Here is a 27,500-nt window from a genome sequence, read left to right as displayed (position 1 = left end):
TATTATATGTTATTATACGTTATTTATATTATATTAATATTATATTACGTTATTCTATTAATTTATTATATTAATTATTATCTTATATTCTATTATATTAATATTTTATATTATATTATATTTATACGTTATTATACGTTATATATACGTTATTTATACGCTATTATACGTTATATCTTATATTATATAATTATATTATATTATATTATATTATATATATTATATTATATTATATTATATTATATTATATATTATATGTTATTATACGTTATTATATTATATTATATTATATTATATTATATTATATTATATTATATTATATTATATGTTATTATACGTTATTATATTATATTATATTATATTATATTATATTATATTATATTATATTATATTATATTATATTATATTATATGTTATTATATGTTATTATATGTTATTATATGTTATTATATTATATTATATTATATTATATTATATTATATTATATTATATTATATTATATTATATTATATTATATTATATGTTATTATATTATATGTTGTTTTGTTTATTTTAAATAGCTTTTTTGGGAGCGCGTGATTAAGCAGAATGAAAAGAAACATCAGCTGAAAAAGTATGTTATGTAATTTATTATTTATTAAAGTAAGACAAACTTAAAATTCCAATGTATTAAATTTTTACTCTTTAAACAATTAGTTTAAAGCTATCAGCATATCTGCAATGATATTAAAAAGGTTGACACCAATTAATGCAATTAAATTTATTTAATGTTTATTTTTAATTTTCATTTGAGTACTATCATATAGCTTTTCAAGTTACATATTGTTCTCTTTGTGCAACCTTAAATGACATTACAATATACAGGCATGAACAATTACCAGCTGTATTAGCTATACATTTTACTCAAATTTTTGCAAAGTTTTAGTAAGAACAGTATGAATGCTATTTAATAGCTCTCTTGACTATTTTCTAAGCAGCTTCTCTATGTGTATCTAAACAGCATCTCACCTGGCCTTGTTGATCTTGTACGCGCCATGAGTTTCCAAAGCTGGCGGCATATTGAGACACACTTCCAGCGCTGGTAGTGAAGTCATCTGAACAAATTAAAAACATTGCATTCCATTGCATTAATTACTTAAACAATGTAATAGATTACAAATGAATACGTGCTAAACGTACTTACCATCAGGATTGTTGTTATAAACTCCACAAAGACCTCTAGTGTTTGTGAGGTGTTCTGCAGTAACGGTCAGATAAACTGTGTTCTCCATGTCAAACTTTAGTCTGACGCCCAAACCACTCTCCACAAACACAAAATCACCCAGCCAATGAACACTGACCCCTGATGCACACACAAAACACACACTTTCACATATTTAATACACAATACACAGTAATGGGTATAAGCTGAGGACATAACATTAAATATAATATTAACTTTCTCTAAGAGCAGAAGCAATCCAGGATCATTATTAAAACCAACAAAAATCTATTACTTAAAAGTATTATTAAAAAAAAAAACTATGTTAATTGAAATTTAACTTAACATAACACAACATAACGCAACACAATACATCATAATGCAATGTAACATAATGCAAGGTAAAACAATGCAATGCAATGAAACACAACGTAACATAACAACATACCGCAACACAATGCAAGGCAACGCAACGGAACAGAACTGAACTTAATTATTTACTTAACATAGATTTATGAACTTACTTAATGTAACCTAACATAATGTAAGGTGAGGTCTCGTAATGTGATGTAACATAACGTAAAGTAACTGACTGAATTTAGTTGCCTGAAACAGTTACTTAACTTACTTAAATTAATGTAACTTAACTTAACTTGACGTAATGTAACTTAACTTACTTAACTTTAATTAACTTAACGTAACATAATGCAAAGTAATGCAACGTAATGCAACGTAATACAACAGAATGCAACAAAATGCAGTGCAACGTAGCACCTGCTGTTCACTAGTTTTCACTAAAACACTCATCTGTAATCTGTTTTTTTGTAGTGTATGCACTTGTCGTTCACTAGTTTTCACTAAAACACTCATCTGTAATCTGTTTTTTGTAGTGTAATGCTCTTATCGTTCACTATTTTCACTAAAACACTCATCTGTAATTGTTTTTTGTAGTGTATGCACTTGTCGTTCACTAGTTTTTCACTAAAACACTCATCTGTAAATCTGTTTTTTGTAGTATATGCACTTGTCGTTCACTAGTTTTACTAAAACACTCATCTGTAATCTGTTTTTTGTAGTGTATGCCACTTGTCGTTCACTAGTTTTCCACTAAAATACTCATCTGTATCTGTTTTTTGTAGTATAAGGACCTTGTCGTTTACTAGTTTCACCAAAACACTCATCTTTAATCTGTTTTTTGTAGTATATGCACTTGTCGTTCACTAGTTTTTACTAAAACAACTCATCTGGTAATCTGTTTTTTTGTAGTATATGCACTTGTCGTTCACTAGTTTTCACTAAAAAACTCATCTGTAATCTGTTTTTTGTAGTGTATGCACTTGTCGTTCACTAGTTTTTCACTAAAATACTCATCTGTAATCTGTTTTTTGTAGGTATGCTCTTATGGTTTCACTAGTTTTCACTAAAATACTCATCTGTAATCTGTTTTTTGTAGTATATGCACTTGTCGTTCACTAGTTTTTCACTAAAATACTCATCGGTAATCTGTTTTTTGTAGTATATGCCACGCCCCTCCTAAGCGCTTGTATGCTGTGAGAGAAAGATAAGAGGCGGGGCTATAAAATAAAACTCCGCCCCTGACTCAATATTCAGATTCAGCTGGAAATATGTGTCATTGGAAACTTCAGATTTTTTTTTGCTCTTAAAATAAAAGTATCTAGTTTATAATACATTTTTTTGTACATATGCACTTGTCGTTCACTAGTTTTCAACCAAAAACACTCATCTGTAATCTGTTTTTTGTAGTGTATGCACTTGTCGTTCACTAGTTTTCACCAAAAACACTCATCTGTAATCTGGTTTTTGTAGTGTATGGCACGTGTCGTTCACTAGTTTTCACCAAAACACTCATCTGTAATCTGTTTTTTGTAGTGTATGCACTTGTCGTTCACTAATTTTCACTAAATACTCATCTGTATCTGTTTTTTGTAGTATATGCACTTGTCGTTCACTAGTTTTCACTAAAACACTCATCTGTAATCTGTTTGTTTGTAGTATATGCACTGTCGTTCACTATTTTACACTAAAACACTCATCTGTAATCTGTTTTTTGTAGTATATGCACTTGTCGTTCACTAGTTTTCACTAAAACACTCATCTGTAATCTGTTTTTTTGTAGTATATGCACTTGTCGTTCACTAATTTTCACCAAAATACTCATCTGTAATCTGTTTTTTGTAGTATATGCACTTGTCGTTCACTAGTTTTTACTAAAATACTCATCTGTAATCTGTTTTTTGTAGTATATGCACTTGTCGTTCACTAGTTTTCACCAAAATACTCATCTGTAATCTGTTTTTTGTAGTATATGCACTTGTCGTTCACTAATTTTCACCAAAATACTCATCTGTAATCTGTTTTTTTGTAGTATATGCACTTGTCGTTCACTAGTTTTCACCAAAATACTCATCTGTAATCTGTTTTTTTAGTATCACTTGTCGTTCACTAGTTTTCACCAAAATACTCATCTGTAATCTGTTTTTTTGTAGTATATGCACTTGTCGTTCACTAGTTTTCACCAAAATACTCATCTGTAATCTGTTTTTTGTAGTATATGCACTTGTCGTTCACTAGTTTTCACCAAAATACTCATCTGTAATCTGTTTTTTGTAGTATATGCACTTGTCGTTCACTAGTTTTCACTAAAAACTCATCTGTAATCTGTTTTTGTAGTATATGCACTTGTTTACTAGTTTTCACTAAAACACTCATCTGTATTCTGTTTTTGTAGTGTATGCACTTGTCGTTCACTAGTTTTCACTAAAACACTCATCTGTAATCTGTTTTTTTGTAGTGTATGCACTTGTCGTTCACTAGTTTTCACTAAAACACTCATCTGTAATCTGTTTTTGTAGTGTATGCTCTTATGGTTCACTAGTTTTCACTAAAATACTCATCTGTAATCTGTTTTTTGTAGTGTATGCTCTTATCGTTCACTAGTTTTTACTAAAATACTCATCTGTAATCTGTTTTTTGTAGTGTATGCACTTGTCGTTCACTAGTTTTCACTAAAATACTCATCTGTAATCTGTTTTTTGTAGTGTATGCACTTGTCGTTCACTAGTTTTCACTAAAATACTCATCTGTAATCTGTTTTTTGTAGTGTATGCACTTGTCGTTCACTAGTTTTCACTAAATATCTCATCTGTAATCTGTTTTTTTGTAGTGTATGCACTTGTCGTTCACTAGTTTTCACTAAAATACTCATCTGTAATCTGTTTTTTTGTAGTGTATGCTCTTATCGTTCACTAGTTTTCACTAAAATACTCATCTGTAATCTGTTTTTTTGTAGTGTATGCTCTTATCGTTCACTAGTTTTCACTAAAATACTCATCTGTAATCTGTTTTTTGTAGTATATGCACTTGTCGTTCACTAGTTTTTCACTAAAAACTCATCTGTAATCTGTTTTTTGTAGTATATGCACTTGTCGTTCACTAGTTTCACTAAACTCATCTGTAATCTGTTTTTTGTAGTATATGCACCTGCTGTTCACTAGTTTTTACTAAAACACTCATCTGTATCTGTTTTTTGTAGTATATGCACTTGTCGTTCACTAGTTTTTACTAAAACACTCATCTGTAATCTGTTTTTTGTATAATGCACTTGCTGTTCACTAGTTTTTTTACTAAAACAGATTTAAGCTGAATTTTTAGCATCATTATTCCCAGTGTCACACATTATATGTAATGATTTCTAAATGCAACACAACTCTTTACGCCATTTGATAATAATAATTATAATTAATATTATGTTTTTAAATAATAATAATAATAATAATAATAATAATTAATATTATGTTTTTTAAATAATAATAATAATAATAGTTGTTATTGTTGTAATTATTATTAAGTAATAATGTTAATAATAATAATAATAATAATTATTATTAATATTATGTTTTAAATAATAATAATAATAATAATAATAATAATAATAATAATTAATATTATGTTTTTTAAATAATAATAACAATAATAATAATTAATATTATGTTTTTAAATAATAATAATATTAATTATTATTATTATAATTAATATTATGTTTTTAAATAATAATAATAATAATAATTAATATTATGTTTTTAAATAATAATAACAATAATAATAATTAATATTATGTTTTTAAATAATAATAATAATAATTATTATTATTATAATTAATATTATGTTTTTAAATAATAATAATAATAATAATTAATATTATGTTTTTTAAATAATAATAACAATATTAATAATAATTAATATTATGTTTTTAAATAATAATAATAATTATAATTCATATTATGTTTTCAAATAATAATAATAATAATAATAATAATTAATATTATGTTTTTTAATAATAATAATAATAATTAATATTATGTTTTTAAATAATAATAATAATAATTAATATTATGTTTTTTAAATAATAATAATAATTATAATTAATATTATGTTTTCAAATAATAATAATAATAATTATTATTATTATTATTTTTATAATTAATATTATGTTTTTAAATAATAATACATATTATAATTAATATTATGTTTTTAAATAATAATAATTATTATAATTAATATTATGTTTTTAATAATAATAATTAATATTATGTTTTTAAATAATAATAATAATAATAATAATTAATATTATGTTTTTAAATAATAATAATTAATATTATGTTTTTAAATAATAATACATATTATAATTAATATTATGTTTTTTAATAATAATAATAATAATAATAATAAGAAGAAGAAGAATTATATTATGTTTTTAAATAATAATAATAATTATAATTAATATTATGTTTTTAAATAATAATAATAATAATTATTATTATTATTTTTATAATTAATATTATGTTTTAAATAATAATAATAATAATAATTATTATTATTATTTTTATAATTAATATTATGTTTTTAAATAATAATAATAATAATTATAATTAATATAATGTTAAAAAAATAATAATAAATTATAATTAATATTATGTTTTTAAATAATAATAATAATAATTATAATTAATATAATGTTAAAAAAATAATAATAATTATAATTAATATTATGTTTTTAAATAATAATAATAATAATATTAGTTGTTGTTGTTGTAATTATTATTAAGTACTAATGTTAATAATGATAATAATTACATTGTTTCTTGAGCAACAGCATGATTTCTGGCCAATCACTGAAGAAAATTCAGCTTTAAATATTTATATGTAAAGAAATAACATTTTTTAGGATATTCAAATAGAAAATACTTAAAATGATAATAATATTTCACAACATAGCCATCGTTTTGGTCTATTTTTGATCAAATAAATGCAGCTTTGGTGAACTGTCGATGCTAATGGGAAATAAATAAATATTGGCTTCATGCATGTCTGACTTTCTTAATTACTTTTTTGATCTATTTAGTTTTAGATTTTTTTTTTCATTCCACACTATGCAAGTCAGTGGTAGCATTCTTCAAAATATCTTCTGATATGTGTTCAACAGAAGTAAAAAGAGAAATTAAAAGAGAGAGAATAAATGATGACAGAACTGTAATCTCTTAAACATGAGCATTCGGTGTCAAGAGTGTCAGATCAGAGTAAAAAACAGAGTAAAAAAACAGAGTAAAGACCAGAGGCTGTTCTGAGTGTGTTTGTTGCTGTGGTTTCTTGTAAAGCCTCACACAGATTCATCCATCACGCCGCTTTCTCATGCTAATGCTAATGGACGTTCAGCAGAAACTCCTGTTTGTCCGTGTGTGTGTGTTGTGTGTGTTTTCTCTTTTTTTCCTCTGTGCTCACTGTTGTCTCTGCTCAGTGTTTCTCCAGACTCAGCGGCACACACAGACTCTGACAAACACACACATGACTGTACACCAGTTTACAGTTCCTGGATGTTTAGTATCAATAAAACCTGCTGCTGTCTGAGATTTATATGTGAAGCATGTTTATGATTTATTATTATGAGAACATTTGTATATTTATATATATATATATATTTTTATATATATATATATATATATATATATATATATATATATATATATATATATATATATATATATATATATATATATATATATATATATATATATATATATGTATGTGTGTGTGTGTGTGTGTGTGTGTGCGTGTGTGTGTGTATGTTTATGAACTCTATAGGTGTCATGGTGGCTCAGTGGTTAGCATTGTCGCCTCACAGTAAGAAGGTTGCTGGTTCGAGTCTCATCTGGGTCAGTTGGCATTTCTGTGTGGAGTTTGCATGTTCTCCTCGTGTTGGTGTGGGTTTCCTCGGGGTGGTTTCCCCCAGTCCAAACACATGCACTATAGGGGAATTGGATGAAATAAATCGGCCGTAGTGTGTGATTGTGTGTGTGAATGAGTGTGTATGGGTGTTTCCCAGTACTGGGTTGCGGCTTGTGTAAAACATATGCTGGAATAGTTGGCTGTTCATTTCGCTGTGGCGACCCCTGATAAATAAAGGGACTAAGCTAAACGAAAATGAATGGATGAATGAATGTACACTATATATAGAGAGGTATGTGTATTTAGAACTGTTAAATTCTATGTAAGAGTGTGTGTGTGTGTGGAGATCTTTGTGTGTGTTTGCGTATCTGTGTGTGTTGTGTATTTTGTGTGTGTGTGTATTAGGGGTGGAACAATGCTTCTCACCTGGTTTGGTTTTTAGTTTTAGGGTATATGATGTGTTCAGTAAAAAACAGAATATAATCAAATAACACTGCATACTTTAGAACTGTCACTGTATAAACAAAATAAAGGTTATCCATTATTGAGCTATACACACACAAACAACATGGCAGCGAGCAGGGAACTCTGACAGATGTGCTCTGTGAAATGAGGAAGAAGTCTGCAGCACAGTACACCTGCCAAAAAACAGCATCATTCAGACCTCTCAGTCACACATTCACCATCAGACACATGCACTTGAAACTGCACGCCACACCTTGTATTTCTCACTGTAAGTAGTAGTGGACAGGACAGTTAATGGAGAAGACCCATATGGACACACATTTGAACATGCACAGAGTCTGTTCAGAGAGTAATTAAAGCAATGGAGGAAATGCTAAATACTATTTTTTTTAATTTACATGCAAAACTGAAAACCCACATTTTTTTCATATGCATATTGAACCGTGGAGGTTGTACCGAATAGTCCATAATGTGTATTGTTTGTACATGAACGTGTGTGTGTGTGTGTGTTCAGACTCTCTCAGGATTGTAACTCAATCTCTGCAGTGTCCTCCAGCGCACCGACACAACTCTCTCTCTGTGCTGCAGTCAGGAATGATGCTCATACAGCTGCTCTACTGTGTGTGTGTGTGTGTGTGTGTGTGTGTGTGTGTGTGTGTGTGTGTGTGTGTGTGTGTGTGTTCAGACTCTCTCAGGATTTGTAACTCAATCTCTGCAGTGTCCTCCAGCTCACCGACACAACTCTCTCTCTGTACTGCAGTCAGGAATGATGCTCATACAGCTGCTCTACTGTGTGTGTGTGTGTGTGTGTGTGTGTGTGTGTGTGTGTGTGTGTGTGTGTGTGTGTGTGTGTGTGTGTGTGTGTGTGTGTGTATTAGAGCTGCACGATTCTGGCTAAAATGAGAATGAGTTCAGGATTTTCTCAGGATTCTGTAGATGTAAAATAAAGATTAATATGAGTCGGCTATTATTATTGTTTTTTTTCTCAAACATATGGTAAAACAACATTAATAATAATATTATGTGTAGGTCTACTGGTGTCTATAAATAATTCTATTCTACTTCTAATAATTCTGATGTTGAGTTATGTTTGAGATATAGGCCTCTGCTTGCAATCTGTCATTGACAACATTATTAGAGCATTTAATTCACTGGTAAAATCAACATTATATAGGCTAGAGTAGCTATACTGACACTGTAAACATTGATTTTCATGCACATCTGTGTGTTCGATATGAAAGTAAAGACAGATCAAACGCTTGCCGTAATCATAACTCTAAAATGTGATATGATTATTTAAATGATGTGCGCGCTTTCATTTTCACTAATAAATGCTGTTCATACTTCACTCACGGCTCTCAAATGATCACTCTGTTTCACACACTGAATATTATTTACACCTTTATTACCTGTTACTCACAGCCTATGCAGGTTCTGTTCACTAAAGCAGACACGCGCGCGTCTGTCATTATTTAGGGTGTGCGCCCGCCCTCTCTGTGGTGACAGCTCACGGTCAGCACTTCACATCACGTGTGATTTCCTATCCGCGAATACAGCATTATATGAAGACAGAAATGACATTTCAGGTGAATTATACCTTATGAATACAGCATGTGACTCTTTCAACATCATTTGGAGGTGTCCATGTTGATGAGCAATGTATGTGAAACACTGAAAAGACTGGTGCAGCCGCCTTTTCTTCTCTCCTGAACTTGAAAATAGGATTGGCAGAATCGTAGAAATGCTGGATTAAGATCGTCTAGAGCAGTATTTCCCAACCCTGTTCCTGGAGGCACACCAACAGTACATATTTTGGATGTCTCGCTTTTCTGACCCATTCACTTCAGGTGTTGGAGTCTCTTCTGATGTTATGATAAGATTCTTCAGGTGTGTTTGATTAGGGAGATGTTGAAAATGTGGACTGTTGGTGTGCCTTCAGGAACAGGGTTGGGAAACACTGGTCTAGAGGGTCGAATATATATATATATATATTTTATTATTAAATTATTATGAAAAGAATTCAGATAGATTACACACAGAGATAATAGTGTATAGTGTGTGTTTGTGATGTCTGTGTGTGCTGAGTGAGTCTTGATATGAGTGTTGTGTGTTGAAGCGTTGAGCCGCTCACTGTGATTTAATGTCATTTCACATCTCTGCAGTAAAGATGCTGATGTATCCCAACACTAACAGACACACACACACGCACACACACACACGTACTATATGCTTATGGGCTCTTTCCATATCTATAATGATGTTTCTACTGTATATTCTCTTCTCTCCCCTAATCCTGCCCCTAAACCAAACCCTCACAGCAAACAATCTGCATTTTTACATTCATTTTCTTTTCGGCTCAGTCCCTTTATTCATTAGGGGTCACCACAGTGGAATGAACTGCATATGTTGGATGCCCTTCCAACTGCAACCCAGTACTGGGAAACATCCATAAACACTCATGCACTACGGCCAATTCAGTTCATCAATTCCCCTATAGCGCATGTGTTTGGACTGTGGGGGAAACCGGAGCACCCGGAGGAAACCCACGCCAACACGGGGAGAACATGCAAACTCCACACAGAAATGCCAACTGACCCAGTCGAGATTCAAACCAGCAACCTTCTTGCTGTGAGGCGACAGAGCTAACCACTGAGCCACCTTGTCACCCTGCATTTTTACAGTTTCAAAATACGTCATGAGCCGGTTTCCTCAGGGTGAGCAAAATAATGTCCCCACAAGGTCAACATTTACTGGTACTGCTATACTTGTGCGATACATTTTGGTTCCAACGACGTATAGTAAATACAAAGCACACACACACACGGACATGTGTATTATCTGTCCATTCATCTCTGCAGACAGAGTGGAAATGTGAGCTCAGCCGTTGGAGGAATCTGTTTCCAGCCACACACACACACACACACACACACACACACACACACACACACACACACACACACACACACACACACACACACACACATAGACCTGTTTTACTCGCTGGCTTTCTGAACACTCAGGGTTTGGATGTGTTGTAAACCCTGAGGTAATGGGTCAGGTGTGTGTGTGTGTGTGTGTGTGTGTGTGTCCGCTCGATTACACACACAGTGTTACTCACAGTGTTTGTGTTTGCTGGAAATGTTCCACACACTCATCACCACATATTAACAGCACTATAATAAAAGCTGATCGTCATCATAACAGTGTTCATCAGGAAAGCCGCTCACCTGACGCTGTCATTTACAGTCAACACCACATCAGTTGATCATTCATCATTTTATATCCTGGTTTTGTCTTTGGTTTTGAGGATTGCTGCTGTTGTGACTGTAAATGTGCCTATTACAAATCCATTACACCATCATTTTACTGGAGGTTTACAGAGTACATTACTAATCACATTTCACAATCGCCTCACAGCAAGAAGGTCGCTGGTTCGAGTCCCGGCCGGGCCAGTTGGCATTTCTATGTGAAGTTTGCATGTTCTCCCTGTGTTGGCGTGGGTTTCCCCCACAGTCCAAACACATGCGCTATAGGGGAACTGATGAACTACATTGGCTGTAGTGTGTGTGTGTGTGTGTGAATAAATGTGTATGGGTGTTTCCCAGTAATGGGTTGCATGTGTCTGTTTGTGTGTATGCCTGTGTGTGTTTGCATCTGTCTGTATGTTTGTGTGCATACTGTATGTATGTGTCTGTGTGTGCTTGTGCGTGTCTGTATGTGTGTGTTGGTCTGTGTATGCGAGTCTGTATGTGTGTGTTTGTTTGTGTGTGAGTGTCTATATGTGTTTGTCTATGTCTGTATGTGTGTGTGCATGTGTACATAAGTATGTGTGTGTCTGTATGTATGTAGGTGTATTTGTGTGTATGTCTGTGTGTGTTCGTACGTGTGTCTGTTTGTTTGTGTGTGTGCGCAAGTGTCTGTGTTTGTATGTATTCCTGTGTGTGTTTGCGTCTGCATATGTGTGTGTGTGTGCGCGCAAGTGTCTGTGTTTGTATGTATGCCTGTGTGTGTTTGCGTCTGCATATGTGTGTGTGTGTGTGTGTGTGCGTACTGTATGTGTGCTTGTGTGTGTGTGTGTGTCTGTATGTACGTGTATGTGTGTGTGTATACACCTTGTATTAGGGTTGGGTAGGGGGATATAGTATATACACTCTTCAGTATAAATTACATAAATCATTATACTGTTATGTAGATCATTACATCTGTGGGAAGTCCCCATAATTATAGCTGTACAAGTGTGTGTGTGTGTTAATGTTAAACCCTGAGCTAAATACTGTGAATCTGATACAGTAAAGCTAAACACACTGTTGTAAAATATGAATCCTTTGACAGCAAACTTCATCCATCTTACTTCAGTAAAGTGTCCTGTTTCTTAGTGAAACTGAATAGTGAAGGAGACTAAAATAGCAGGAGAATTACAGGTCAGAAATATGAGTTCCAGATGATGTGGAAAACACACAAGCTATTGCATTTAGTTTGATTTTATTTCATTTATTCACAGTTTTTTAAATGCAAGCTATGATGAATTATTGAAAACAAGAGCAGGATCCTGCATTTAGGAAAGCACACAGGGCTGACAGTGATGTGATGTTGAACAGATCGTCTTTCTCTGGGGTTTTCCTGATGACCACATGCATGTTTTTGTCCATATAGATGTAAATAAATCCAGCATCTCCATTACTGGTGTTTCTCTCGGCTCTTTAATCGCTGTCATTTGTCAGTTTCTGTACTAGCTGCTGCTTTGGGTTTCATCATTAGCTGTTTTCTGCAGTTCAGTTTATTGCTTCATGTACCCTCTCTCTCTCTCTCTCTCTCTCTCTCTGTCAGGGTCAGGTCTCCATTAGGATGATGGAAGTGTAATTTTCTGCTCTCCAACACACACATTTACACTCAGCAGCTGGGAAAAAAGCTTTTATGAACTCAATCTCAGCTGAACCACTCAAATAAATGACCATTGAAGATTAATTCTTTCACTTTCAGCAGAACTAAAAAATACTGTAAATCTGTGAAGAATAATTCTGCTGTCAGTCGTGCTGATCAACATCTCAATAAAGACTTGAGATTGTATATTTTACTTATTATAAATCAGATATGCTCTCATTTTCATGGAGAAATGTCTCTGCAGGATATTGAGTTACTTGTTTTATTAAAATCTGTATTTTTATGGGAAAAAATAAACTTAAGTTATTAATGTCAGCATTAAATCAAAATGTACAAGGTTTATTCTGCTTGTGCACATTGCTAGCATTAAGGTCAACAATTAATCTGTGTGTTTATACACTGAAAAACTGTTTCTTTTGGTAATCTTTAATCAAAATCTTCTGTTCGGCGATGTCAGTTTGACAGACTAAGAATATTCATATGCAAAATAAGCATAGCCACGCCCCTCCTACTGCTTGTATGCTGTGAGAGAAAGATAAGAGGCGGGGCTATAAAATAAAACTCCGCCCCTGACTCAATATTCAGTTTCAGCTGGAAATATGTTGTCATTGGAAACTTCAGATTTTTTTTTGCTCTTAAAATAAAAGCATCTAGTTTATAATACATTTTTTTGTACTATATGCACTTGTCGTTCACTAGTTTTCACCAAAACACTCATCTGTAATCTGTTTTTTGTAGTATATGCACTTGTCGTTCACTAGTTTTCACCAAAACACTGATCTGTAATCTGTTTTTTGTAGTATATGCACTTGTCGTTCACTAGTTTTCACTAAAATACTCATCTGTAATCTGTTTTTTGTAGTATATGCACTTGTCGTTCACTAGTTTTCACTAAAACACTGATCTGTAATCTGTTTTTTGTAGTATATGCACTTGTCGTTCACTAGTTTTCACTAAAATACTCATCTGTAATCTGTTTTTTGTAGTATATGCACTTGTCGTTCACTAGTTTTCACTAAAACACTCATCTGTAATCTGTTTTTTGTAGTATATGCACTTGTCGTTCACTAATTTTCACCAAAATACTCATCTGTATTCTGTTTTTTGTAGTATATGCACTTGTCGTTCACTAGTTTTCACCAAAATACTCATCTGTAATCTGTTTTTTGTAGTATATGCACTTGTCGTTCACTAATTTTCACCAAAATACTCATCTGTAATCTGTTTTTTGTAGTATATGCACTTGTCGTTCACTAGTTTTCACCAAAATACTCATCTGTAATCTGTTTTTTGTAGTATATGCACTTGTCGTTCACTAGTTTTTACCAAAATACTCATCTGTAATCTGTTTTTTGTAGTATATGCACTTGTCGTTCACTAGTTTTCACTAAAATACTCATCTGTAATTTGTTTTTTGTAGTGTATGCACTTGTCGTTCACTAGTTTTCACTAAAACACTCATCTGTAATCTGTTTTTTGTAGTGTATGCACTTGTCGTTCACTAGTTTTTACTAAAACACTCATCTGTATTCTGTTTTTTGTAGTATATGCACCTGCTGTTCACTAGTTTTCACTAAAACACTCATCTGTAATCTGTTTTTTGTAGTGTATGCACTTGTCGTTCACTAGTTTTCACTAAAACACTCATCTGTAATCTGTTTTTTGTAGTGTATGCTCTTATCGTTCACTAGTTTTCACTAAAACACTCATCTGTAATTTGTTTTTTGTAGTGTATGCACTTGTCGTTCACTAGTTTTCACTAAAACACTCATCTGTAATCTGTTTTTTGTAGTATATGCACTTGTCGTTCACTAGTTTTTACTAAAACACTCATCTGTAATCTGTTTTTTGTAGTGTATGCACTTGTCGTTCACTAGTTTTCACTAAAATACTCATCTGTAATCTGTTTTTTGTAGTATATGCACTTGTCGTTTACTAGTTTTCACCAAAACACTCATCTGTAATCTGTTTTTTGTAGTATATGCACTTGTCGTTCACTAGTTTTTACTAAAACACTCATCTGTAATCTGTTTTTTGTAGTATATGCACTTGTCGTTCACTAGTTTTCACTAAAACACTCATCTGTAATCTGTTTTTTGTAGTGTATGCACTTGTCGTTCACTAGTTTTCACTAAAATACTCATCTGTAATCTGTTTTTTGTAGTGTATGCTCTTATGGTTCACTAGTTTTCACTAAAATACTCATCTGTAATCTGTTTTTTGTAGTATATGCACTTGTCGTTCACTAGTTTTCACTAAAATACTCATCTGTAATCTGTTTTTTGTAGTATATGCCACGCCCCTCCTACTGCTTGTATGCTGTGAGAGAAAGATAAGAGGCGGGGCTATAAAATAAAACTCCGCCCCTGACTCAATATTCAGATTCAGCTGGAAATATGTTGTCATTGGAAACTTCAGATTTTTTTTTGCTCTTAAAATAAAAGTATCTAGTTTATAATACATTTTTTTGTACTATATGCACTTGTCGTTCACTAGTTTTCACCAAAACACTCATCTGTAATCTGTTTTTTGTAGTGTATGCACTTGTCGTTCACTAGTTTTCACCAAAACACTCATCTGTAATCTGTTTTTTGTAGTGTATGCACTTGTCGTTCACTAGTTTTCACCAAAACACTCATCTGTAATCTGTTTTTTGTAGTGTATGCACTTGTCGTTCACTAATTTTCACTAAAATACTCATCTGTAATCTGTTTTTTGTAGTATATGCACTTGTCGTTCACTAGTTTTCACTAAAACACTCATCTGTAATCTGTTTTTTGTAGTATATGCACTTGTCGTTCACTAGTTTTCACTAAAACACTCATCTGTAATCTGTTTTTTGTAGTATATGCACTTGTCGTTCACTAGTTTTCACTAAAACACTCATCTGTAATCTGTTTTTTGTAGTATATGCACTTGTCGTTCACTAATTTTCACCAAAATACTCATCTGTAATCTGTTTTTTGTAGTATATGCACTTGTCGTTCACTAGTTTTTACTAAAATACTCATCTGTAATCTGTTTTTTGTAGTATATGCACTTGTCGTTCACTAGTTTTCACCAAAATACTCATCTGTAATCTGTTTTTTTGTAGTATATGCACTTGTCGTTCACTAATTTTCACCAAAATACTCATCTGTAATCTGTTTTTTGTAGTATATGCACTTGTCGTTCACTAGTTTTCACCAAAATACTCATCTGTAATCTGTTTTTTTGTAGTATATGCACTTGTCGTTCACTAGTTTTCACCAAAATACTCATCTGTAATCTGTTTTTTGTAGTATATGCACTTGTCGTTCACTAGTTTTCACCAAAATACTCATCTGTAATCTGTTTTTTGTAGTATATGCACTTGTCGTTCACTAGTTTTCACCAAAATACTCATCTGTAATCTGTTTTTTGTAGTATATGCACTTGTCGTTCACTAGTTTTCACTAAAACACTCATCTGTAATCTGTTTTTTGTAGTATATGCACTTGTTTACTAGTTTTCACTAAAACACTCATCTGTATTCTGTTTTTTGTAGTGTATGCACTTGTCGTTCACTAGTTTTCACTAAAACACTCATCTGTAATCTGTTTTTTGTAGTGTATGCACTTGTCGTTCACTAGTTTTCACTAAAACACTCATCTGTAATCTGTTTTTTGTAGTGTATGCTCTTATGGTTCACTAGTTTTCACTAAAATACTCATCTGTAATCTGTTTTTTGTAGTGTATGCTCTTATCGTTCACTAGTTTTTACTAAAATACTCATCTGTAATCTGTTTTTTGTAGTGTATGCACTTGTCGTTCACTAGTTTTCACTAAAATACTCATCTGTAATCTGTTTTTTGTAGTGTATGCACTTGTCGTTCACTAGTTTTCACTAAAATACTCATCTGTAATCTGTTTTTTGTAGTGTATGCACTTGTCGTTCACTAGTTTTCACTAAAATACTCATCTGTAATCTGTTTTTTGTAGTGTATGCACTTGTCGTTCACTAGTTTTCACTAAAATACTCATCTGTAATCTGTTTTTTTGTAGTGTATGCTCTTATCGTTCACTAGTTTTCACTAAAATACTCATCTGTAATCTGTTTTTTGTAGTGTATGCTCTTATCGTTCACTAGTTTTCACTAAAATACTCATCTGTAATCTGTTTTTTGTAGTATATGCACTTGTCGTTCACTAGTTTTCACTAAAATACTCATCTGTAATCTGTTTTTGTAGTATATGCACTTGTCGTTCACTAGTTTTCACTAAAATACTCATCTGTAATCTGTTTTTTGTAGTATATGCACCTGCTGTTCACTAGTTTTTACTAAAACACTCATCTGTAATCTGTTTTTTGTAGTATATGCACTTGTCGTTCACTAGTTTTTACTAAAACACTCATCTGTAATCTGTTTTTTGTAGTATATGCACTTGCTGTTCACTAGTTTTTACTAAAACACTCATCTGTAATCTGTTTTTTGTAGTATATGCACTTGTCGTTCACTAGTTTTCACTAAAACACTCATCTGTAATCTGTTTTTTGTAGTATATGCACTTGTTTACTAGTTTTCACTAAAATACTCATCTGTATTCTGTTTTTTGTAGTGTATGCACTTGTCGTTCACTAGTTTTCACTAAAATACTCATCTGTAATCTGTTTTTTGTAGTATATGCACTTGTCGTTCACTAGTTTTTACTAAAATACTCATCTGTAATCTGTTTTTTGTAGTATATGCACCTGCTGTTCACTAGTTTTTACTAAAACACTCATCTGTAATCTGTTTTTTGTAGTATATGCACTTGTCGTTCACTAGTTTTTACTAAAATACTCATCTGTAATCTGTTTTTTGTAGTATATGCACTTGCTGTTCACTAGTTTTCACTAAAACACTCATCTGTAATCTGTTTTTTGTAGTATATGCACTTGTCGTTCACTAGTTTTCACTAAAATACTCATCTGTAATCTGTTTTTTGTAGTATATGCACTTGCTGTTCACTAGTTTTCACTAAAACACTCATCTGTAATCTGTTTTTTGTAGTATATGCACTTGTCGTTCACTAGTTTTCACTAAAATACTCATCTGTAATCTGTTTTTTGTAGTATATGCACTTGTCGTTCACTAGTTTTTACTAAAATACTCATCTGTAATCTGTTTTTTGTAGTATATGCACATGTCGTTCACTAGTTTTCACTAAAACACTCATCTGTAATCTGTTTTTTGTAGTATATGCACTTGCTGTTCACTAGTTTTCACTAAAACACTCATCTGTAATCTGTTTTTTGTAGTATATGCACTTGTCGTTCACTAGTTTTCACTAAAATACTCATCTGTAATCTGTTTTTTGTAGTATATGCACTTGTCGTTCACTAGTTTTCACTAAAATACTCATCTGTAATCTGTTTTTGTAGTATATGCACCTGCTGTTCACTAGTTTTTACTAAAATACTCATCTGTAATCTGTTTTTTGTAGTATATGCACTTGTCGTTCACTAGTTTTTACTAAAACACTCATCTGTAATCTGTTTTTTGTAGTATATGCACTTGTCGTTCACTAGTTTTCACTAAAACACTCATCTGTAATCTGTTTTTTGTAGTGTATGCACTTGTCGTTCACTAGTTTTCACTAAAATACTCATCTGTAATCTGTTTTTTGTAGTGTATGCTCTTATGGTTCACTAGTTTTCACTAAAATACTCATCTGTAATCTGTTTTTTGTAGTATATGCACTTGTCGTTCACTAGTTTTCACTAAAATACTCATCTGTAATCTGTTTTTTGTAGTGTATGCACTTGTCGTTCACTAGTTTTCACTAAAATACTCATCTGTAATCTGTTTTTTGTAGTATATGCACTTGTCGTTCACTAGTTTTCACTAAAATACTCATCTGTAATCTGTTTTTTGTAGTATATGCCACGCCCCTCCTACTGCTTGTATGCTGTGAGAGAAAGATAAGAGGCGGGGCTATAAAATAAAACTCCGCCCCTGACTCAATATTCAGATTCAGCTGGAAATATGTTGTCATTGGAAACTTCAGATTTTTTTTTGCTCTTAAAATAAAAGTATCTAGTTTATAATACATTTTTTTGTACTATATGCACTTGTCGTTCACTAGTTTTCACCAAAACACTCATCTGTAATCTGTTTTTTGTAGTGTATGCACTTGTCGTTCACTAATTTTCACTAAAATACTCATCTGTAATCTGTTTTTTGTAGTATATGCACTTGTCGTTCACTAGTTTTCACTAAAACACTCATCTGTAATCTGTTTTTTGTAGTATATGCACTTGTCGTTCACTAGTTTTCACTAAAATACTCATCTGTAATCTGTTTTTTGTAGTATATGCACTTGTCGTTCACTAGTTTTCACTAAAACACTCATCTGTAATCTGTTTTTTGTAGTATATGCACTTGTCGTTCACTAATTTTCACCAAAATACTCATCTGTAATCTGTTTTTTGTAGTATATGCACTTGTCGTTCACTAGTTTTTACTAAAATACTCATCTGTAATCTGTTTTTTGTAGTATATGCACTTGTCGTTCACTAGTTTTCACCAAAATACTCATCTGTAATCTGTTTTTTGTAGTATATGCACTTGTCGTTCACTAATTTTCACCAAAATACTCATCTGTAATCTGTTTTTTGTAGTATATGCACTTGTCGTTCACTAGTTTTCACCAAAATACTCATCTGTAATCTGTTTTTTGTAGTATATGCACTTGTCGTTCACTAGTTTTCACCAAAACACTCATCTGTAATCTGTTTTTTGTAGTATATGCACTTGTCGTTCACTAGTTTTCACCAAAATACTCATCTGTAATCTGTTTTTTGTAGTATATGCACTTGTCGTTCACTAGTTTTCACCAAAATACTCATCTGTAATCTGTTTTTTGTAGTATATGCACTTGTCGTTCACTAGTTTTTACTAAAACACTCATCTGTAATCTGTTTTTTGTAGTATATGCACTTGTCGTTCACTAGTTTTCACTAAAACACTCATCTGTAATCTGTTTTTTGTAGTATATGCACTTGTTTACTAGTTTTCACTAAAATACTCATCTGTATTCTGTTTTTTGTAGTGTATGCACTTGTCGTTCACTAGTTTTCACTAAAACACTCATCTGTAATCTGTTTTTTGTAGTGTATGCACTTGTCGTTCACTAGTTTTCACTAAAATACTCATCTGTAATCTGTTTTTTGTAGTGTATGCTCTTATGGTTCACTAGTTTTCACTAAAATACTCATCTGTAATCTGTTTTTTGTAGTGTATGCTCTTATCGTTCACTAGTTTTTACTAAAATACTCATCTGTAATCTGTTTTTTGTAGTGTATGCACTTGTCGTTCACTAGTTTTCACTAAAATACTCATCTGTAATCTGTTTTTTTGTAGTGTATGCACTTGTCGTTCACTAGTTTTCACTAAAATACTCATCTGTAATCTGTTTTTTGTAGTGTATGCACTTGTCGTTCACTAGTTTTCACTAAAATACTCATCTGTAATCTGTTTTTTGTAGTGTATGCACTTGTCGTTCACTAGTTTTCACTAAAATACTCATCTGTAATCTGTTTTTTGTAGTGTATGCACTTGTCGTTCACTAGTTTTCACTAAAATACTCATCTGTAATCTGTTTTTTGTAGTGTATGCTCTTATCGTTCACTAGTTTTCACTAAAATACTCATCTGTAATCTGTTTTTTGTAGTGTATGCTCTTATCGTTCACTAGTTTTCACTAAAATACTCATCTGTAATCTGTTTTTTGTAGTATATGCACTTGTCGTTCACTAGTTTTCACTAAAATACTCATCTGTAATCTGTTTTTTGTAGTATATGCACTTGTCGTTCACTAGTTTTCACTAAAATACTCATCTGTAATCTGTTTTTTGTAGTATATGCACCTGCTGTTCACTAGTTTTTACTAAAACACTCATCTGTAATCTGTTTTTTGTAGTATATGCACTTGTCGTTCACTAGTTTTTACTAAAATACTCATCTGTAATCTGTTTTTTGTAGTATATGCACTTGTCGTTCACTAATTTTCACCAAAATACTCATCTGTAATCTGTTTTTTGTAGTATATGCACTTGTCGTTCACTAGTTTTCACCAAAATACTCATCTGTAATCTGTTTTTTGTAGTATATGCACTTGTCGTTCACTAGTTTTCACCAAAACACTCATCTGTAATCTGTTTTTTGTAGTATATGCACTTGTCGTTCACTAGTTTTCACCAAAATACTCATCTGTAATCTGTTTTTTGTAGTATATGCACTTGTCGTTCACTAGTTTTCACCAAAATACTCATCTGTAATCTGTTTTTTGTAGTATATGCACTTGTCGTTCACTAGTTTTTACTAAAACACTCATCTGTAATCTGTTTTTTGTAGTATATGCACTTGTCGTTCACTAGTTTTTACTAAAACACTCATCTGTAATCTGTTTTTTGTAGTATATGCACTTGTTTACTAGTTTTCACTAAAATACTCATCTGTATTCTGTTTTTTGTAGTGTATGCACTTGTCGTTCACTAGTTTTCACTAAAACACTCATCTGTAATCTGTTTTTTGTAGTGTATGCACTTGTCGTTCACTAGTTTTCACTAAAATACTCATCTGTAATCTGTTTTTTGTAGTGTATGCTCTTATGGTTCACTAGTTTTCACTAAAATACTCATCTGTAATCTGTTTTTTGTAGTGTATGCTCTTATCGTTCACTAGTTTTTACTAAAATACTCATCTGTAATCTGTTTTTTGTAGTGTATGCACTTGTCGTTCACTAGTTTTCACTAAAATACTCATCTGTAATCTGTTTTTTGTAGTGTATGCACTTGTCGTTCACTAGTTTTCACTAAAATACTCATCTGTAATCTGTTTTTTGTAGTGTATGCACTTGTCGTTCACTAGTTTTCACTAAAATACTCATCTGTAATCTGTTTTTTGTAGTGTATGCACTTGTCGTTCACTAGTTTTCACTAAAATACTCATCTGTAATCTGTTTTTTGTAGTGTATGCACTTGTCGTTCACTAGTTTTCACTAAAATACTCATCTGTAATCTGTTTTTTGTAGTGTATGCTCTTATCGTTCACTAGTTTTCACTAAAATACTCATCTGTAATCTGTTTTTTGTAGTGTATGCTCTTATCGTTCACTAGTTTTCACTAAAATACTCATCTGTAATCTGTTTTTTGTAGTATATGCACTTGTCGTTCACTAGTTTTCACTAAAATACTCATCTGTAATCTGTTTTTTGTAGTATATGCACTTGTCGTTCACTAGTTTTCACTAAAATACTCATCTGTAATCTGTTTTTTGTAGTATATGCACCTGCTGTTCACTAGTTTTTACTAAAACACTCATCTGTAATCTGTTTTTTGTAGTATATGCACTTGTCGTTCACTAGTTTTTACTAAAATACTCATCTGTAATCTGTTTTTTGTAGTATATGCACTTGCTGTTCACTAGTTTTTACTAAAACACTCATCTGTAATCTGTTTTTTGTAGTATATGCACTTGTCGTTCACTAGTTTTTACTAAAACACTCATCTGTAATCTGTTTTTTGTATATGCACTTGTTTACTAGTTTTCACTAAAATACTCATCTGTATTCTGTTTTTTGTAGTGTATGCACTTGTCGTTCACTAGTTTTCACTAAAATACTCATCTGTAATCTGTTTTTTGTAGTATATGCACTTGTCGTTCACTAGTTTTTACTAAAATACTCATCTGTAATCTGTTTTTTGTAGTATATGCACATGTCGTTCACTAGTTTTCACTAAAACACTCATCTGTAATCTGTTTTTTGTAGTATATGCACCTGCTGTTCACTAGTTTTTACTAAAACACTCATCTGTAATCTGTTTTTTGTAGTATATGCACTTGTCGTTCACTAGTTTTTACTAAAATACTCATCTGTAATCTGTTTTTTGTAGTATATGCACTTGCTGTTCACTAGTTTTCACTAAAACACTCATCTGTAATCTGTTTTTTGTAGTATATGCACTTGTCGTTCACTAGTTTTCACTAAAATACTCATCTGTAATCTGTTTTTTGTAGTATATGCACTTGCTGTTCACTAGTTTTCACTAAAAACACTCATCTGTAATCTGTTTTTTGTAGTATATGCACTTGTCGTTCACTAGTTTTCACTAAAATACTCATCTGTAATCTGTTTTTTGTAGTATATGCACTTGTCGTTCACTAGTTTTTACTAAAATACTCATCTGTAATCTGTTTTTTGTAGTATATGCACATGTCGTTCACTAGTTTTCACTAAAACACTCATCTGTAATCTGTTTTTTGTAGTATATGCACTTGCTGTTCACTAGTTTTCACTAAAACACTCATCTGTAATCTGTTTTTTGTAGTATATGCACTTGTCGTTCACTAGTTTTCACTAAAATACTCATCTGTAATCTGTTTTTTGTAGTATATGCACTTGTCGTTCACTAGTTTTCACTAAAATACTCATCTGTAATCTGTTTTTTGTAGTATATGCACTTGTCGTTCACTAGTTTTTACTAAAATACTCATCTGTAATCTGTTTTTTGTAGTATATGCACATGTCGTTCACTAGTTTTCACTAAAATACTCATCTGTAATCTGTTTTTTGTAGTATATGCACTTGTCGTTCACTAGTTTTCACTAAAATACTCATCTGTAATCTGTTTTTGTAGTATATGCACCTGCTGTTCACTAGTTTTTACTAAAATACTCATCTGTAATCTGTTTTTTGTAGTATATGCACTTGTCGTTCACTAGTTTTCACTAAAATACTCATCTGTAATCTGTTTTTTGTAGTATATGCACTTGCTGTTCACTAGTTTTCACTAAAACACTCATCTGTAATCTGTTTTTTGTGGTGTATGCACTTGTCGTTCACTAGTTTTTACTAAAACACTCATCTGTAATCTGTTTTTTGTAGTGTATGCACTTGTCGTTCACTAGTTTTCACTAAAACACTCTCTGTAATCTGTTTTTTGTAGTGTATGCACTTGTCGTTCACTAGTTTTCACTAAAACACTCATCTGTAATCTGTTTTTTGTAGTGTATGCACTTGTCGTTCACTAGTTTTCACTAAAACACTCATCTGTAATCTGTTTTTTGTAGTATATGCACTTGTCGTTCACTAATTTTCACCAAAATACTCATCTGTAATCTGTTTTTTGTAGTATATGCACTTGTCGTTCACTAGTTTTCACCAAAATACTCATCTGTAATCTGTTTTTTGTAGTATATGCACTTGTCGTTCACTAATTTTCACCAAAATACTCATCTGTAATCTGTTTTTTGTAGTATATGCACTTGTCGTTCACTAGTTTTCACCAAAATACTCATCTGTAATCTGTTTTTTGTAGTATATGCACTTGTCGTTCACTAGTTTTTACCAAAATACTCATCTGTAATCTGTTTTTTGTAGTGTATGCACTTGTCGTTCACTAGTTTTCACTAAAATACTCATCTGTAATTTGTTTTTTGTAGTGTATGCACTTGTCGTTCACTAGTTTTCACTAAAACACTCATCTGTAATCTGTTTTTTGTAGTGTATGCACTTGTCGTTCACTAGTTTTTACTAAAACACTCATCTGTATTCTGTTTTTTGTAGTATATGCACCTGCTGTTCACTAGTTTTCACTAAAACACTCATCTGTAATCTGTTTTTTGTAGTGTATGCACTTGTCGTTCACTAGTTTTCACTAAAACACTCATCTGTAATCTGTTTTTTGTAGTGTATGCTCTTATCGTTCACTAGTTTTCACTAAAACACTCATCTGTAATTTGTTTTTTGTAGTGTATGCACTTGTCGTTCACTAGTTTTCACTAAAACACTCATCTGTAATCTGTTTTTTGTAGTATATGCACTTGTCGTTCACTAGTTTTTACTAAAACACTCATCTGTAATCTGTTTTTTGTAGTGTATGCACTTGTCGTTCACTAGTTTTCACTAAAATACTCATCTGTAATCTGTTTTTTGTAGTATATGCACTTGTCGTTCACTAGTTTTCACTAAAATACTCATCTGTAATCTGTTTTTTGTAGTATATGCACTTGTTGTTTACTAGTTTTCACCAAAACACTCATCTGTAATCTGTTTTTTGTAGTATATGCACTTGTCGTTCACTAGTTTTTACTAAAACACTCATCTGTAATCTGTTTTTTGTAGTATATGCACTTGTCGTTCACTAGTTTTCACTAAAACACTCATCTGTAATCTGTTTTTTGTAGTGTATGCACTTGTCGTTCACTAGTTTTCACTAAAATACTCATCTGTAATCTGTTTTTTGTAGTGTATGCTCTTATGGTTCACTAGTTTTCACTAAAATACTCATCTGTAATCTGTTTTTTGTAGTATATGCACTTGTCGTTCACTAGTTTTCACTAAAACACTCATCTGTAATCTGTTTTTTGTAGTATATGCACTTGTCGTTCACTAGTTTTCACTAAAATACTCATCTGTAATCTGTTTTTTGTAGTATATGCACTTGTCGTTCACTAGTTTTCACTAAAATACTCATCTGTAATCTGTTTTTTGTAGTATATGCCACGCCCCTCCTACTGCTTGTATGCTGTGAGAGAAAGATAAGAGGCGGGGCTATAAAATAAAACTCCGCCCCTGACTCAATATTCAGATTCAGCTGGAAATATGTTGTCATTGGAAACTTCAGATTTTTTTTTGCTCTTAAAATAAAAGTATCTAGTTTATAATACATTTTTTTGTACTATATGCACTTGTCGTTCACTAGTTTTCACCAAAACACTCATCTGTAATCTGTTTTTTGTAGTGTATGCACTTGTCGTTCACTAATTTTCACTAAAATACTCATCTGTAATCTGTTTTTTGTAGTATATGCACTTGTCGTTCACTAGTTTTCACTAAAACACTCATCTGTAATCTGTTTTTTGTAGTATATGCACTTGTCGTTCACTAGTTTTCACTAAAATACTCATCTGTAATCTGTTTTTTGTAGTGTATGCACTTGTCGTTCACTAATTTTCACTAAAACACTCATCTGTAATCTGTTTTTTGTAGTATATGCACTTGTCGTTCACTAGTTTTCACTAAAACACTCATCTGTAATCTGTTTTTTGTAGTATATGCACTTGTCGTTCACTAGTTTTCACTAAAACACTCATCTGTAATCTGTTTTTTGTAGTATATGCACTTGTCGTTCACTAGTTTTCACTAAAACACTCATCTGTAATCTGTTTTTTGTAGTATATGCACTTGTCGTTCACTAATTTTCACCAAAACACTCATCTGTAATCTGTTTTTTGTAGTATATGCACTTGTCGTTCACTAGTTTTTACTAAAATACTCATCTGTAATCTGTTTTTTTGTAGTATATGCACTTGTCGTTCACTAGTTTTCACCAAAATACTCATCTGTAATCTGTTTTTTGTAGTATATGCACTTGTCGTTCACTAATTTTCACCAAAATACTCATCTGTAATCTGTTTTTTGTAGTATATGCACTTGTCGTTCACTAGTTTTCACCAAAATACTCATCTGTAATCTGTTTTTTGTAGTATATGCACTTGTCGTTCACTAGTTTTCACCAAAATACTCATCTGTAATCTGTTTTTTGTAGTATATGCACTTGTCGTTCACTAGTTTTCACCAAAATACTCATCTGTAATCTGTTTTTTGTAGTATATGCACTTGTCGTTCACTAGTTTTCACCAAAATACTCATCTGTAATCTGTTTTTTGTAGTATATGCACTTGTCGTTCACTAATTTTCACCAAAATACTCATCTGTAATCTGTTTTTTGTAGTGTATGCACTTGTCGTTCACTAGTTTTTACTAAAACACTCATCTGTAATCTGTTTTTTGTAGTGTATGCACTTGTCGTTCACTAGTTTTCACTAAAACACTCATCTGTAATCTGTTTTTTGTAGTGTATGCACTTGTTTACTAGTTTTCACTAAAATACTCATCTGTATTCTGTTTTTTGTAGTGTATGCACTTGTCGTTCACTAGTTTTCACTAAAACACTCATCTGTAATCTGTTTTTTGTAGTGTATGCACTTGTCGTTCACTAGTTTTCACTAAAATACTCATCTGTAATCTGTTTTTTGTAGTGTATGCTCTTATGGTTCACTAGTTTTCACTAAAATACTCATCTGTAATCTGTTTTTTGTAGTGTATGCTCTTATCGTTCACTAGTTTTCACTAAATACTCATCTGTAATCTGTTTTTTGTAGTGTATGCACTTGTCGTTCACTAGTTTTCACTAAAATACTCATCTGTAATCTGTTTTTTGTAGTGTATGCACTTGTCGTTCACTAGTTTTCACTAAAATACTCATCTGTAATCTGTTTTTTGTAGTGTATGCACTTGTCGTTCACTAGTTTCACTAAAATACTCATCTGTAATCTGTTTTTTGTAGTGTATGCACTTGTCGTTCACTAGTTTTCACTAAAATACTCATCTGTAATCTGTTTTTTGTAGTGTATGCACTTGTCGTTCACTAGTTTTCACTAAAATACTCATCTGTAATCTGTTTTTTGTAGTGTATGCACTTGTCGTTCACTAGTTTTCACTAAAATACTCATCTGTAATCTGTTTTTTGTAGTGTATGCACTTGTGTTCACTAGTTTTCACTAAAATACTCATCTGTAATCTGTTTTTTGTAGTGTATGCACTTGTCGTTCACTAGTTTTCACTAAAATACTCATCTGTAATCTGTTTTTTGTAGTGTATGCTCTTATCGTTCACTAGTTTTCACTAAAATACTCATCTGTA

General features: G+C 31.8%; 1 protein-coding gene across 1 annotated transcript in view; it reads right to left on the bottom strand.

The window, feature by feature from the left end:
* Positions 1-706: 706 nt before the first annotated feature.
* The window catches only part of sspo (SCO-spondin), a gene marked incomplete at its 5' end in the record, with an annotated part of 37,701 nt that continues 10,907 nt past the window's right edge, over positions 707-27,500 (bottom strand). The window contains 3 exon segments of the mRNA XM_056452552.1: positions 707-715; positions 1,009-1,094; positions 1,184-1,342. Coding sequence (XP_056308527.1) covers positions 707-715; positions 1,009-1,094; positions 1,184-1,342 — 254 coding nt within the window.

Source organism: Danio aesculapii, unplaced genomic scaffold, assembly GCF_903798145.1.
Source record: "Danio aesculapii unplaced genomic scaffold, fDanAes4.1, whole genome shotgun sequence".
Lineage (NCBI taxonomy): Eukaryota > Metazoa > Chordata > Actinopteri > Cypriniformes > Danionidae > Danio > Danio aesculapii.
Note: the sequence above shows the minus strand (reverse complement) of the source record. Positions and strands in the feature narration are given on the sequence as shown.